The 14,301-nt window shown below is 38.8% G+C and overlaps 1 protein-coding gene across 1 annotated transcript in view; it reads left to right on the top strand.

Annotated features, from left to right (window-relative positions):
- The window catches only part of LOC126263364 (dynein axonemal heavy chain 10), a 1,742,213-nt gene that overhangs the window by 787,480 nt on the left and 940,432 nt on the right, over window positions 1-14,301 (top strand). The window contains exon 28 of the mRNA XM_049960456.1: window positions 3,797-3,992. Coding sequence (XP_049816413.1) covers window positions 3,797-3,992 — 196 coding nt within the window. The remainder of the gene's footprint in view (window positions 1-3,796; window positions 3,993-14,301) is intronic.

Genomic DNA, 14,301 nt, shown 5'->3' with positions numbered 1-14,301 from the left:
GGAAAAACCCGGGAATTTTTTCATCCGGGAGAAAACTGGGAAAAACCCAGGAATTTTTTAGAATTCCAGACATTTTTCATTGTTTTAGTTTTCAGTTAAATTTTTGTAATTTTGACTGGTAAGAACTGATACTCATCCTGTATCCCGCTACTGCAGAATAATACTGCAGCATTAAAACATGAATGAGAGAAAAAAACGAAAATAAAACTTAAACTGCAAAGGAAATGCGCCATATAAAATAACAAAGTGCGCGTACAACTGTCTGTCAACAGCAAAATGTGTCAAAGGCTTTAGGAAGACTATGCAATGCTTCATAACAAATTTATACAAAAATTTTGTTCTACTATCTTCGGTCTCGTGCATGAGAAACTGGAGCGTATGAATGAAATGTGGAACTATTTCCTAACATAAAGCTTTTGATTGTATTAGGCCAAATAGGTATTTCATATAGGTACTTTGTGAATTATATTGCACTATAAACAATGATCATTATTCCCAAAACAGTCTCACTTATTTGGTGTGTGTTACAATTGCTGCGATATTACAAAGGCCTGTTTTGTTTTATCCAGCACATGGTGACAAAATAGACGTAATCGGATCGAGAAACCATATCAGTCTTCAGTACTATTTGTGTTAACAGCTTTTTCAGTATTAGACGATGACATTTCAATTTTTCACGTAGCAAAAAGTTTGATGAGCTTTTATGAGGTAATAGTTCTTTTGCAGAAAGGAAAGCACATAATGTAAAGTGGTAGCAAGATCAGAGAGAAAAATTGCTAGTACCTAAGTATTGAAGAAATGTGTACTGTCTTGCCTGTCTCTTGTCTTTACTGGTTTTAGATGCCCTATATTTAATTTTATGTCACACAGAAGAGCAGGCTATTAGCTGATAGGCAATAAAGAGTCCAGATTTACTAAAGAGCTCGTGTTTTTAACCAAAAATAATCTCATTGAGTATTAATTGTGATTTTTTAATTTTTTTTATTTTTTAGAGGGGCAGGATGTCAAACCGGCCAACTGGGAGCAGGAGATTCACTACAAGACATTTTAATTTCCACTGTCCTGAAATAGTTAAATGGCATCCATTGCAAAATATACATGTTTGAGTTCTACAGAGCAAAATACAGTGACATACGGTATAAGAATGTTGTTTGAAGAGGCATGGCACTGCACTTTGGCACACTTAAGACCAAATAGCATGTCTTACATTTCCTCGAAGATACATATTTTATTTATCAGACTCTTCAGAAAGATGTGCCTACAAAATGAACTTTGAAAAGTCTTTCTTTTCTTTTTTTATCGTTTGATATTCTGATACGCAGAGCAGTCTGAGTTAGGGTGGGGAAGTGGGTAGTCTCCACGTGACCCGTGTTTACATTTAGTGATTTTTCTGTTTCCTCTTCATTTACTGCTCTCACGTCAAATGAAAACAAGACGGATTTCTGTGGCTGGAAGCTATCAAGTGAATTAAAATACATTCACATAATTATGGAAGGTTAAAATATGTTACTAGTTTCAGATTTTATTTTATTTCCACCTTTCTGACAGTCAAGCATTAATCGCCTTGCAGAACAATAAAGTTATTTTTGTCGGTTTGCTAAAGAAATTTGGCTTTTATCAAGCTTTCCTGCTGAGGCAGTAAATTTATTGGAATTGAAGTGTTTAATTCCACACTGTTGGCTAGTTTCAACTGTTCGCTGCATTTCAAGTGCACGTTTTCATTTTCTAGCACGTATGGCATTATGTCATAGTAAAGAACCAAACATGAGATAATACAGTACTGGTACTCCAAGAAAATTTATATCCAAAAAACCACACCTAAAAGCATAATATCAGATCGAGTCCTATGTCATTGGGAATCAGGATGTACTAATGTGCACTTTAAGGCAATCTATGCATTTTAGAATGGTTCCGAAATCCAATGCTCTTGGAGTATCCTCTGATGTCTTGTTTTGTTTATGACATAAAGTAAGCAAGATCTTTTAATGTTTTACATGTACGAACATACGGGCTTCCTGCGTCACAGTAGCTGCACAAGCGCGGTGACACCTCTTATATGGGACTCTCTGGCAACTGGTGAAATGAATCTAACAGGTCGCGGGAAAATATTGCGAATTGTGGTTCGAAACTGTTATTTTCAAAGTAAATTTCCTTTTATGCAAGATGAACTATGTGCGAGAGTGTACAATGAATTTCTTAGGTCACAGATCGTTTACTCTCATTTAAAAATCAACTCTTTGATGATGAGCCATTTAGAAGAATTTCGATCCTAGAAGATCAGAGATTTATGTTCAGATGGTTCAAATGGCTCTGAGCACTATGGGACTTAACATCTGAGGTCATTAGTTCCCTAGACTTATAAATCCTTAAACCTAACTAACATAAGGACAGAACACACATCCATGCCCGAGGCAGGACTCTAACCTGCGACCGTAGCAGCAGCGTGGTTCCGGATTGATGCGCCTAGAACCGTTCGGTCACAATGGTCAGCCAGAGATTTATGTGGTTGTAAAAATTTTACTGGCATATTTGTGTGATGTATCTTAAAGTGTAACATGCGTTAAACAGATCAATATTATATGTCAAAGCTTAGCTTCTCTTGTAGCTTATTAATCTTCGAGACAAATATTATATGCAAAAGCTTTTCTTTTCTTGTAGCAACACTATGTATATTAACTTAAACCATTAACTTTTCCTGTTGGTGGAATTAGAATTTATACTTTCGTAATACGAAAGTTTGCAGCGTACATGTTGCTGCAGATCAAAGATCTTTCCAAAACATGTTTTTCTCCCCAGATTTTCATTTTCTAAAGTGCCGAGAAATTCTACGCTGCTGTATAAAACCATATCCATTCAAAGGATTGATAAGTTTTACTGTTCCAACGGAATGAATACTGTCATTTAACATGGAATAAGTGTATTTTCACCCAGTAGAAAATGTATTTTTAACTGGAAGATCTGAGAAAAATCCTGGAATTTTTTTTCCTTGTCTGCATATACACCCTGTGTAATGCTTTCTTCCACTCTTTTGTGCCCACGAAATATTTCCATAAGTTATCTTACGGAAAATTTCATGGCCACAGTTCTTCTCGTGTGAAAACAGTGTTTATCTCAGGAGGGGCAGGGAAGGAAGAAAATACACTGAGAATAATTATAAGCATTCTAGCGAGTCCTGCTGGTCACATTGCAGAGAACTAAAAGTACTAACTATATTTTCCTTCTATGTTAAAGTGTCTCTCCTTTCAAAGAAAAAGCAGGCAGATACACTAACTTACAAAAGTTCTAGCCACAGTTATGAAACAAGAAACAGAAATAATATGGATTTAGAATATACTAATTATGTGCCAAAATAGTTTTAAATGTACTGGCATAACACTGTATAATAGACTATCTCTGGCAGTGAGAGGTAGTTACAAAACCTTTTAGTCAAAAGCTGTGTTTATGAGGTAAGAATTCTATAATATTATGGTATTCTAAAACTAACATTTAATTTTTAATCTAAATCTAATACGTAATATTAAGGTAAAATCTTATTATTGTATACATTCATAAGTGCAGTTATCAAAACTCATATAATGTACATGATCAGTTGTTGAGAATAAATATTAATATGAATACCTAGTGAATCTGAGACACTTACTTTGTCCAGCTGATTTCTAATATGAATTTCTATATGAATAGAATAAAAAAAAATAGTTTACAATTGTTCACTTGGGAAACAATATTGTGGTCATTAATACATGTTGATAAATTAGTCTTGGATGTCTTTGAAAATTACTGAATTTGTTTGTTGCAGATTTGTTGGACCATTCCTACCAACTGTGCAAAAGTGGGAAAAGGATTTAAGCACAGTTAGTGATGTTATGGATGAATGGTTTCTAGTGCAGAGAAAATGGTTATACTTGGAAGGGATATTTGTTGGTGGTGACATTCGTACTCAGCTCCCAGAAGAAGCACGAAAATTTGATGAGATTGACAAGACCTTTCGCAAGGTACCAAGTTTGTACACTGGTCTACTTAATACCTGGTATATCCACCTTTTTTACTGATAACAGTGGTGATGTGTCAAAGCATGGAAGCAGTGAGGCCTTAGTAGGTTACTGGAGGGAGTTGTCATCACATCTGCACATGCAAGTCACCTAATTCCCATAAATTCCAAGGAGGGGATCCAACAGCTCTGATGCCGTGTATCATGACATCCCAAATGTGTTCGATCTGGTTGAGATCTGATGAGTTGAGGGCTAGCACATGAATTAGAATTTGCCACTGTGTTCATTGAACCACTCCATCACATTCCTGGCCTTGTGACATGGCACATTATCTTGCTCAAAACTGCCATTACTATTGGGAAACATGATTGTTATGTGGTCTTCAACTAGTGTATGATACTGCTTGGCTGTCATGGTGTCTTTCACGAGCTCCACTGGACCCATGGATGCCCACATGAATGTTCCCCAGAGCATAATGGAGCTCCCACCCACTTGTCTACAGGTGTCAAGGAACTGTTCCCCTGGATGACGACAGATTCACACCTTCCCATCAATGTGATATGATTTCAGCCCATGCAATGCTCTGCCACTGTGCTAGTGCCTAGTTCCAATGGTCACATGCCTATTTCAGTTGTAGTTGCCAATGTCATGGTATTAACATTGCACATGCATGTTTTGTCTGCATGCCCATTGTTAGGAGTGTTTGGTGCACTGTGTGTTCAGACACATTTGTACTCTGCTCAGCATTAAAGTCTGTTGTTAGTTCCATCACAGTTCACTACCTGTCCTGTTTTACCAGTCTGGCCAGCCTATGACATCTGACATCTGTAATGAGGGGTGGCCCCCCACCCCCATGATGTTTTAATGTGGTTTTGCCACATGTTGAAGACGCTCGTCACAACCCTCCTCAAACACCTGATAAGTCATGCAGTTTCAGAAATGCTCATGCAAGCACCTGTTGTATCATAATCTGCCCTCAGTCAAATTAAGATAAATTACGCACCTTCCCCATTCTGCACACGGACAGCATGTTCACTTATACTACATGCACCATGTGTATGTGTGACTAGCAGTCTTTCCTTGCCAGGTGATGCTGCTATCATCTGAACAGGTTTATATTGATAGCAGGTTTGTTTTCATAATGTTCTGGCTGATCAGTATATACAATATCATACAATGATGATGATAATGAGTCTCTTTTTCATGTTTGATCTTTACTTTGTGAAACTTGCAGTTTGTTTCCTTTTCACAAGAAAATTAATTTTGTGTAATTTAGGCTCAACATGAAATAGGGAAAGCATGCCCCCTCATCTCTATATTTAGCATAAAATTTTTATTCATTTTTCATCTTAAAAACATTGTTAAGAATTAGCTGATTACCCAGTAACTTTATTACTTTCAACTTCAGCTTAATGTATTAACTTTAATGACACAATCTACAGAGCTAGTAGGTACAGCATTTGAGAAGCAGTATGACAAGAACATCGTTTCCTTTTAAAAGTTTCTATTTGTTGAGATAGTCTCTTTTTATGTTATGGGTACATAGGCGATACTCAGATACAATCTGAATCACACACTGCTTTTGTATCCCATTTTTTTGAAAATAATTTTTTGGAGTACTCCAAGAATATGACATCTCTCTTGACCAGATAGTTTAAAGCTTTCAGTTCGATAACTAAGTTGAGAGCATTATTGAACTCTTCATTTTCATACCACTATGAAGAATCTATCATAAGGAATTTATACTGAAATCAGATATGATATGAAGATATTATTATTTTATTTGAAACAAATTTTTTAATCCAATTAATGGTAACATTTGTGATTTCTGCTTATCCTCTTAATATTTTCATTTGATGCTTTGTGTCTTGATTCAATTGATTGACTATTCTCATTTTTTACTCAGAAGACTAGTTAGGATCACACGAGGCTAATGCAACAGAACAGGAGACAGGCAACATAAATATTTTTTCAGTATTTATAGAGCAGTATGAAGGATATCGCAATCAGAGGACTGATGTTTATAAAGTTTTCAAAGAATACTGTAATCAAACAACAGTGCCTTGACTTTAGGACCACAAACCATGCTTCAGCATACACTGTGATAAGGAAAATACAATAAACTGAATTTTCTTCTTATAGTTATAATTTAAATGCAGTATGAAACATGATGAATTTCAAATAATCAATAGCTCTCACCACCCTTTTTGAATGATGGATAGAACCTGGAGAACAGAAAGATGTGCATCTGCGTTTACATACTCAATGAGATGGTGATTCAACAAGAAAGACTGCAGTTAATTGTAAAATGTAATATAAAGGTATTTACACTACCTCAAAAGAATTATGAGTTCAAGATATCAACTAGATTTAAGTGTTTCTTGATCTTACTGTGCTGAATTCCAGAATGGAATTTCTTAAGATCAGTTCCAAACCAAACACTTTGAATTCTTTTTCTACATTGGTACTGTTGAAAATTTTCCCCCTACAGTTCATATTTCCCTCAAATGCTTCTGAGAGTGATATATATCTGATGTGTGCAAGGTAAATACAATAGGTCTTTCTCCAATAGTTTTAAATCAAAATAAGCACACCACTAAAAGTGCTCGTACTTGATGCTGTTGTGACAAAAAGTAATGCTTGTGTCCTTTAGTGCAATGAAGTGGATGAACACTCTAGAAAATATTATACACTATAGAATGATTAAAAAATAATTGTATTTATTTACAGAATATCAATATATTCAGTATAAAGCATACATGCCCTCGTGTCCAGCAGTGTCTCTGCAGCCCCCCCCTCCCTCCCTCCCTCCCTCCCTCCCTCCCTCCTTCCCTCCCTCCCTCCCTCCCTCTCTCTCTCTGTTCCACGAGTACTGTTTATAATATTCATTGTATTCATTAGTACTGTAGTTGGAGCACCAATAGCATTGTGCTTGGTTTGTAAAGTTCTCACTATCTTTGTGCTAGGTTTGTAAGATCCCACTGGTGTCTTGCAGTGTGGTAAGATTTCATTGCACTGTCATCGATGTACCCGACATGATGTGGGAGTAGTCTTGTGATAACCTGAAGATAATCTGAAGCAAAGCTTTGAGTACAGCGGTATAGAAAGACGCACAGACCAATCACAATTGCAGGTAGTAGGTGATGCAAATTTTCTGTCCTCCAGTGGCATGTGTAGTGCCACCTAGTGATGCCTGGCAAGCCATCTATAGTAGCAGTTTGCAGTGGCTGTTATTTTGGAGACATATGAGTGGCACGTGATGTGATGTGTGCAGCCCATGTTCATCCCCCCAAAAATTGCACCAAGTCATCGCAAAGTATGAGTGCAGGCGATGATGTGGAAGGGAGGAGACTACACCTGGCAACCAGAATTCTGTGCTTCAGTCAATATTGCTTACTGAACTTGTGCTTTCACAAATCTGCTTATGCTCACTAACCAATTGTTGCTTTGTTTACTCTGAACTGAATAAGTGCAGTGAGCATTTGGTCTCCTGAAGTTGCCATTGCCTACAAAATTTAAATCACTTTTTGAGTAGATAAAAAAATTAGGAATGATATAATAATAATGCAAAAATGAAGTGATTTAGACACTTTCCTCACCTGGCTCTTTATAGAAAAGGAAATTTTAGTTATATCTGCTGACACTGAAAGAACTCTTGATTGGTTCAGTGTGCAGAGATGCTGACTCTTCTTCCCTGAATCCCAAGTAGTCACATATTGCCAACTCTTTGGCTGAAATGTCCATCATGTCCTTTGGTGTAACTAATTGGTGAACACTCTAGAACACATAAAACACTCTAGAATGATTAAAATATAAATGTATTTATTTACAATATATCGAGATATTCAGAATAATGCATACATAACTTTGTACCCCGGAGCGCTCAGCCTCCACAAGTACTAGTTTACAATTTTCACTAGCTGTCAGAGTAGTAGTGTTGTGCTAGGTTTTTAAAGTCCTCATTGACATTATGCTACATCTGTAAGGTCTGACTAGTGTGGAACTATGTTCATGAAGCCTTAATGCATTCTTATCCATATGCTTTGCATAATCTGAGAGTCATCTGACGATAATTTGAGTCGGAGATCTGAGTGCAGTGGCTTAAAAAGATGTCCAGACCAATCACAATTGCGGACAGTGAGGTAATAAAAATTTGGCATCCTTTGGTGGCATATGCAGGGATGTAGGTTGCAGTAGTTACTTGGAGATGAAGAGAATTGCTCAGGATAGAATATCATGGAGAGCTGCATCAAGACCACAACAACAACAACAACTGCTGCTGCTACTACTACTACTACTACTACTACTACTACTACTACTTTAGCAACTGTAACATCAAATTAATTTTTCTAGCAACTGTAACAGATAAACTTCTAGTTGATTCGTGGTCAGTTATAAAATGCTACAGTGAATAGAACAATCTCCGGTGGCGACACCTACAACATGCTGACATGAGGAAAGTTTACAACCGATTTCTCATACACAAACAGCAGTTGACCGGCGTTGCCGGGTGAATCGTTTTTGTGATGCCTCGTGTAATGAGTAGAAATCCATACCATCACGTTTCCGACTTTGATAAAGGTGGGATTGTAGCCTGTTACGATTGCGTTTTGTCGTATCATGACATTGCTGCTCGCATTGGTCGAGATCCTATGACTGTTAGCAGAATATGGAATCGGTGGGTGAACCTTGTGTGAATGCTCTGAAAAGCTAATCATTTGCATATCACAGCATCTTCTTCCTGTCAGTTAAATTTCATGTCTGTAGCATGTCAACATCGTGGTGTAGCAATTTTAATGGCCAGTAGTATATTTGTACGGAGTGTAGCTATGTATAGAAGTGAAAAATGGATGGTAAACAGTTTGTGGTGCTACAGAAGAGTGTTAACAATTAGATGGCTTGGTCACATAACTAATGAGGGGGTACTGAATAGAACTGGGGAAAAGAGAAATTTGTATTACAACCTGACTAAAAGAAGGGACACATTGATAGGACACTTTCTCAGGCATCAAGGGATCACCAATTTATTAGTGGAGGGAAGTGTGGGGGTTAAAAATTGGGATGTAGGTTGCAGTAGTTACTTGGAGATGAAGAGAATTGCTCAGGATAGAGCATCATGGAGAGCTGCATCAAGACCACAACAACAACAACAACAACAACAACAACAACTGCTACTACTACTACTACTACTACTACTACTACTTTATCAACTATAACATCAAATTAATTTTCTAGCAACTGTAAGAGATAAACCTCTAGTTTATTCCTTAACAGTTATAAAATGCTATAGTGAATAGAACAATCATTCAGTAATGATCACACTGTGTCATCTTCCTATGAAAAGCATCTGCAAAGATATCTCTCCATATACTAGCCTGAATCGGAAGTACATCTTCCCATCAGTCCAATAACCTTCCAACCATGTATGTTGCATTGTCTGTGGGAATGAGCTAAAATATATATTTTCATTAGTATTTTATGTCATTGGCCACCTGATAGGAACAAAAATGCTGTCCATTCGCTTTTCAACAACATAACATAAAGTCCGTTGTGGTCCATTAAAATGCTAGTTGTAGGTTTAAACATTCTGGGCTGGGGCAGTATAGGAAATTTCTAGTGTAGATATTGTTTAAGGGGCTCCGGAATGCCCTATACTTGCAATGTTAAAATAACGCTTATAAATTACATCTTTCCTCACAAAGTATTTGAGGTAGGAAGTTGAACTTTTTACAGTTTATTTATTGGAATATGGGCTACAACTTAACACAGGGATTTTACAAAATTTTAGTTCAGTTATTAAAGATGATTTTTTTTCAATTGTAATGAAAATTCACATTTTTTGCAATTTTTTATTTATATATTCAAAAATATACAGTTTTTTGGAAAAAGGCTGTGTTAAATTATGCAGAAGGTACTGTGTAACATTTACTGAAAGTTTGAAACAAATATGTTTGGAAAATCCTTAGAAAACATGTAATTAGTATGAGAAAATAAAAGTTTTGGGAATCAAGCGACAAAGATTGGATTAACTTTTTAGTGCATTCCAGGTCCATAGGATGGATTATCTTCATCCTCTGCAAACTCCTCCTCCAGCTTCCTCTTGTTCCTCCTCCTGTTTACTCTTGCTTGTATTTCTAGACTCTTTACAGCCCTCTCTGCAGCCCGAAGGCATTCCTTGTCTAAAGCAAGCATCGCTCGTACCATGTTAGAACCTATCTTCATTCCCATATTTCTAAATACCGTGCACCTTACAATGTTGCCATCATTGAAAGTCGCAACAGCATCATACACACCAAAGTGAAGTGTTTCTATTCCAACAAATACAATCTTGGGGATTCTCGACCATATAACACTATTTACACTTTCATTGGGGTTTTGAGTTTTTCCGTGAATACACTTTTTCAACAGTTCAGGTGCTGCTAAGTCTCTGAAAATAGGTTTTATCACCTCCATTATTGCATGAGGCAGACTATGCTTATGAGTGTACACTGCACCAGTTAGCAATCCTTTGTTATATTTACACCAACTGTCTTCTTCTTTGGGACACAAGCTATGTTGGGGATTTCCATCGTCTTTATTGTTTACAGTAATAACACATACCTTTGGCTTTCCAACATTTCTCCTTTTCTTAAAAACCTTCAGAGGATTTCTAATAACTTTTCTTTTACTCATTATTATACTTCAACAAAACAGAGACTCAAGAAACAGAATTAATTACGAATATTTTTGAGATAACGACAGAGTAAATAAACATGAAACAATCGACAATCACACCAGCGATATATATTGAACCATCACAGATTAGCCACAACACATACTTTATCTCACATCACTAAAATGTACCTGATGAACACGGACGTTAATAATAACACCATTTGACAGCAGTTTAACAGCGCCACAGTGAGTCACACCCATGTAGAACACATTTGAAAAAAAATTTAAAAATAGTTGTAGTCTTTGGAATTGAATAAATTATATATCTATTAAAAGGTAATAGTCTGCAGATTCAGAAAACGCAAAAAAATAAAAATTGAACTTTTCATGATTTTGAGCCTTTCCGGAGCCCCTTAATAAGATTTGTGTTATTTGTTTTGGATAATACATTGGGTATTCTCTCAGGAACTTGTTGAGTCACACCTTATTCTTTTGAGTAACAACAGTTTTGGTGCTCCAAGGATTAAACAGCGCAGTAAAATTACGTATTACATTCAACAGAGAACTCTGTTTCTTGAGCAGTTCTGGGTACTTTCAGACTCAGTAAATTACTTATGCAGTACACAGACAGATTCTAGGTAAAAGTACAAATGTGTACACAGTCTATGGGAGTGATATCCCCCCCCCCCTTCCCTGTACAAAAGTGCTGGAGAACCCCCCTTATCTGCTCAAGAAGATACTTCATACTGTGACCACGTCTAGTCAAGGGCATAAGCTGTCCTAAGATCCTTAAAACTTGAGTCTACTCATAATGTTACTAACAACAATATGGAAAGGATGGGTTGCTACTTACCACATAGAGGAAGCATGGAGTTTCAGACAGCAACAATAAAAAAAAGATGGCTAAAATAATAAGCTTTCACACACAATCACACAAGCACAACTTACGCAGACATAGCCACCGTGTCTGGGCACTAGAGTACAAATGTGTCTGTATCAGATGTGAACTGGTATCCATTGGGATGGCTGGGATGTAGTATTGGGTGGAGAGTGAGGAAACAGCAGGGCACGGCTGAGGAAGAGTCTCTGCTGCCTATGGGAGCATGCAGAGACATGGTGGGAATAGGATTCAGCTACTAGGTGCAGTGTCGGCTGGCTGTGCTGGAGGGGGGGTGGGGGGAGGTAAGTGTGGAGGGTAAAGAGATGGGGAGAGTAGAGGAGAGAAGTACAGAACAGGAAAATTCAAATAGGATTGTTAGCGGGATAGAGGGTGTATGTGGTGCTGGAGTGGGAGAAAGAAGATAGGTGGATGGGGGACAGGGACTAGTAAAGGTTGAGGCCAGGGGCATTATGGGATGAAGGATATGTTGTAGGAACAGTTCTCACCTGCAAAATTCAAAAAAGCTTGTGTTGGTGTTAAGAATCCAGATAGTGCAGGCTGTGAAGCATCCACTAAAGTGAAGCACATCACATTGAGCAGCATGTTCAGCAACTGGGTGGTTTAGCTGTTTCTTAGCCCAGTTACCAATGGGTATTTGTACAGACAGACTGTTTGTTAGTCAGGCCTATGTAGAAAGTGTTATAGGGGTTGTAGCTTAGTTTGTAGATCACGTGGTTGCTTCCACAGATAGCCCAGCCTTCAATGTGGTATGAGATGCCTGTGACAGAACTGAGTAGGTGATGGTGCGAGGATGTATAGGATAGGTTTTGCATCTAGGTCTATTGCAGGGATATGAGCTGCGAGGCAGGGGGTTGGGAGTGGGAGTGGAATATTGAAGGACAAGGATATTGCATAGGTTTGGTGGGCAGCAGAATACTGATGTGAGAGGGGATGGGGGGGGGGGGGGGGGGGAAGAGGATAGTCAGTAAGATATTCCTTATTTCAGGGCATGACTAGTGGTAGTCAAAACCCTGGTTCAGCCCTGGACGGTACTGAGTTACGAAAGGCGTGCTCCTTTGTGATTGGACAATGGATATGTGGAAGGTGGTGTGTGACTTGAGAGACAAGCAATGAAGGTCTGTTTCTGGACAAAGTTGGGATGGTAATTCCAATCTGTGAAGGCCTCAGGGAGACCCTTGGCATATTTGGAGACAGACAGCTCGTCACTACAGATCCAATGAACACAGATGGATAGACTGTATGGAATGGGTGATGGCTGTTGAAGTTAGTAGTTAGTCATAGGCAGGTTTAATGCGGATGATTTAATGATGTAACCATCCTTGAGGTGGAGATCAAGTTCTAGGAAGCTGACTTGTTGTGTTGAGGAGTACCAGCTGAAGCGAATGAGGGGGGCTCAGGAGAAATGTGTATGTGTCCCCACCCTTGGTTCAAATCATGAAGACGTCATCAATGAATCTGAACCAGGTTATGGGTTTGAGATTCAGGGTGGTTAGGAGGGGTCCTTCTTGGTGGCCCATGAAAGGTTGCCATAAGGTGGTGCCATGTGCCTGCCCATTGCTGTACTACAGGTCTGTCTCTAGGAGATGCCTCCAAAGACCTGAGTCAGTTCACTCCTCCATCCAACTCTGATTCACCATCTCTGCCCCAACATCACCCCCTGTTAACTTTTCAGAATTTATTAACCTCAAAATTTGCCTCATCATCATTCCTCAAATACCTCAGTGTGGGAACCACCTTAACATTTGCAGAAAGAACTGCAATCAGTCACCTAAAAACTGATCCCAACCTCTAATCTTAACCAGCCAACAAAGGCTGCGTCATTGTGGTTATGAACTACAGGCACTGCCTTACAGAGGCACTCTGCCAGCTCTCAGATACGATCGCCTATAGCCTCTGCCACGTGGGTCGCATTTCATTAATGCAAATGCATCAGGATCCTAAGTCCCTCTACAAACCCTTAGGTCCTTTCCACAACCCCTTATCAGCTTATCCACATTCCTCCAGAACCCCAGTACCTTCTCCCCTACTCAGTTTGACTGTTCCTTGTCGACCCTTTCCTTGAAGTTGATTTCTACCTAAAAGATGGCTTCATTAATACCTCTGCCCATGTCAGACCTACCATCTACCAACAATATCTCCACTTTGAAAGCTGTCATCCGTTCCTTGCCAAGAAATTCCTTCCATACTGCCTAGTCACCTGTGGTTATTGTATCTGTAGTGCCGAGCTGTTATTCTCTAAATACGCCAAGGGTCTCATTGAGGCCTTGACAGACTGAAATTGCCCTCACAACTGAGTCCAGAAACAAATCTCCCATGCCTTGTCTCACCACCACCCAGGACTGGAGCAACTGAATCACAGTCTTGACAAGAGTTTCAACTATCTCTTGTCATGCCATTAAATGAGAATATCCTTCCCATCTCTCCCACAGTGGTACTCCAGTGTCCACTGAAGCTGCACAGTACTTGTCCATCCCTATCCACCCCCGCTCCCAACCCCTTGCATCATGGTTCATATCCTGCAATAGACCTAGATGCAAAGCATGTTCTATACATCCCCACCCATGAACCATGGACCTTGCCGTTGTTGGGGAGGCTTGCGTGCCTCAACGATACAGATAGCCATACTGTAGGTGCAACCACAATGGAGGGGTATCTGTTGAGAGGCCAGGCAAACATGTGGTTTCTGAAGAGGGGCAGCAGCCTTTTCAGTAGTTACAGGGGAAATAGTCAGGATGATTGACTGATCTGGCCTTGTAA

The sequence above is a fragment of the Schistocerca nitens genome, chromosome 6 (assembly GCF_023898315.1).
Source record: "Schistocerca nitens isolate TAMUIC-IGC-003100 chromosome 6, iqSchNite1.1, whole genome shotgun sequence".
Taxonomy (NCBI): Eukaryota; Metazoa; Arthropoda; class Insecta; order Orthoptera; family Acrididae; genus Schistocerca; species Schistocerca nitens.
The sequence above is the reverse complement of the archived record's forward strand: the minus strand, read 5'-3'. Positions and strand labels throughout refer to the sequence as shown.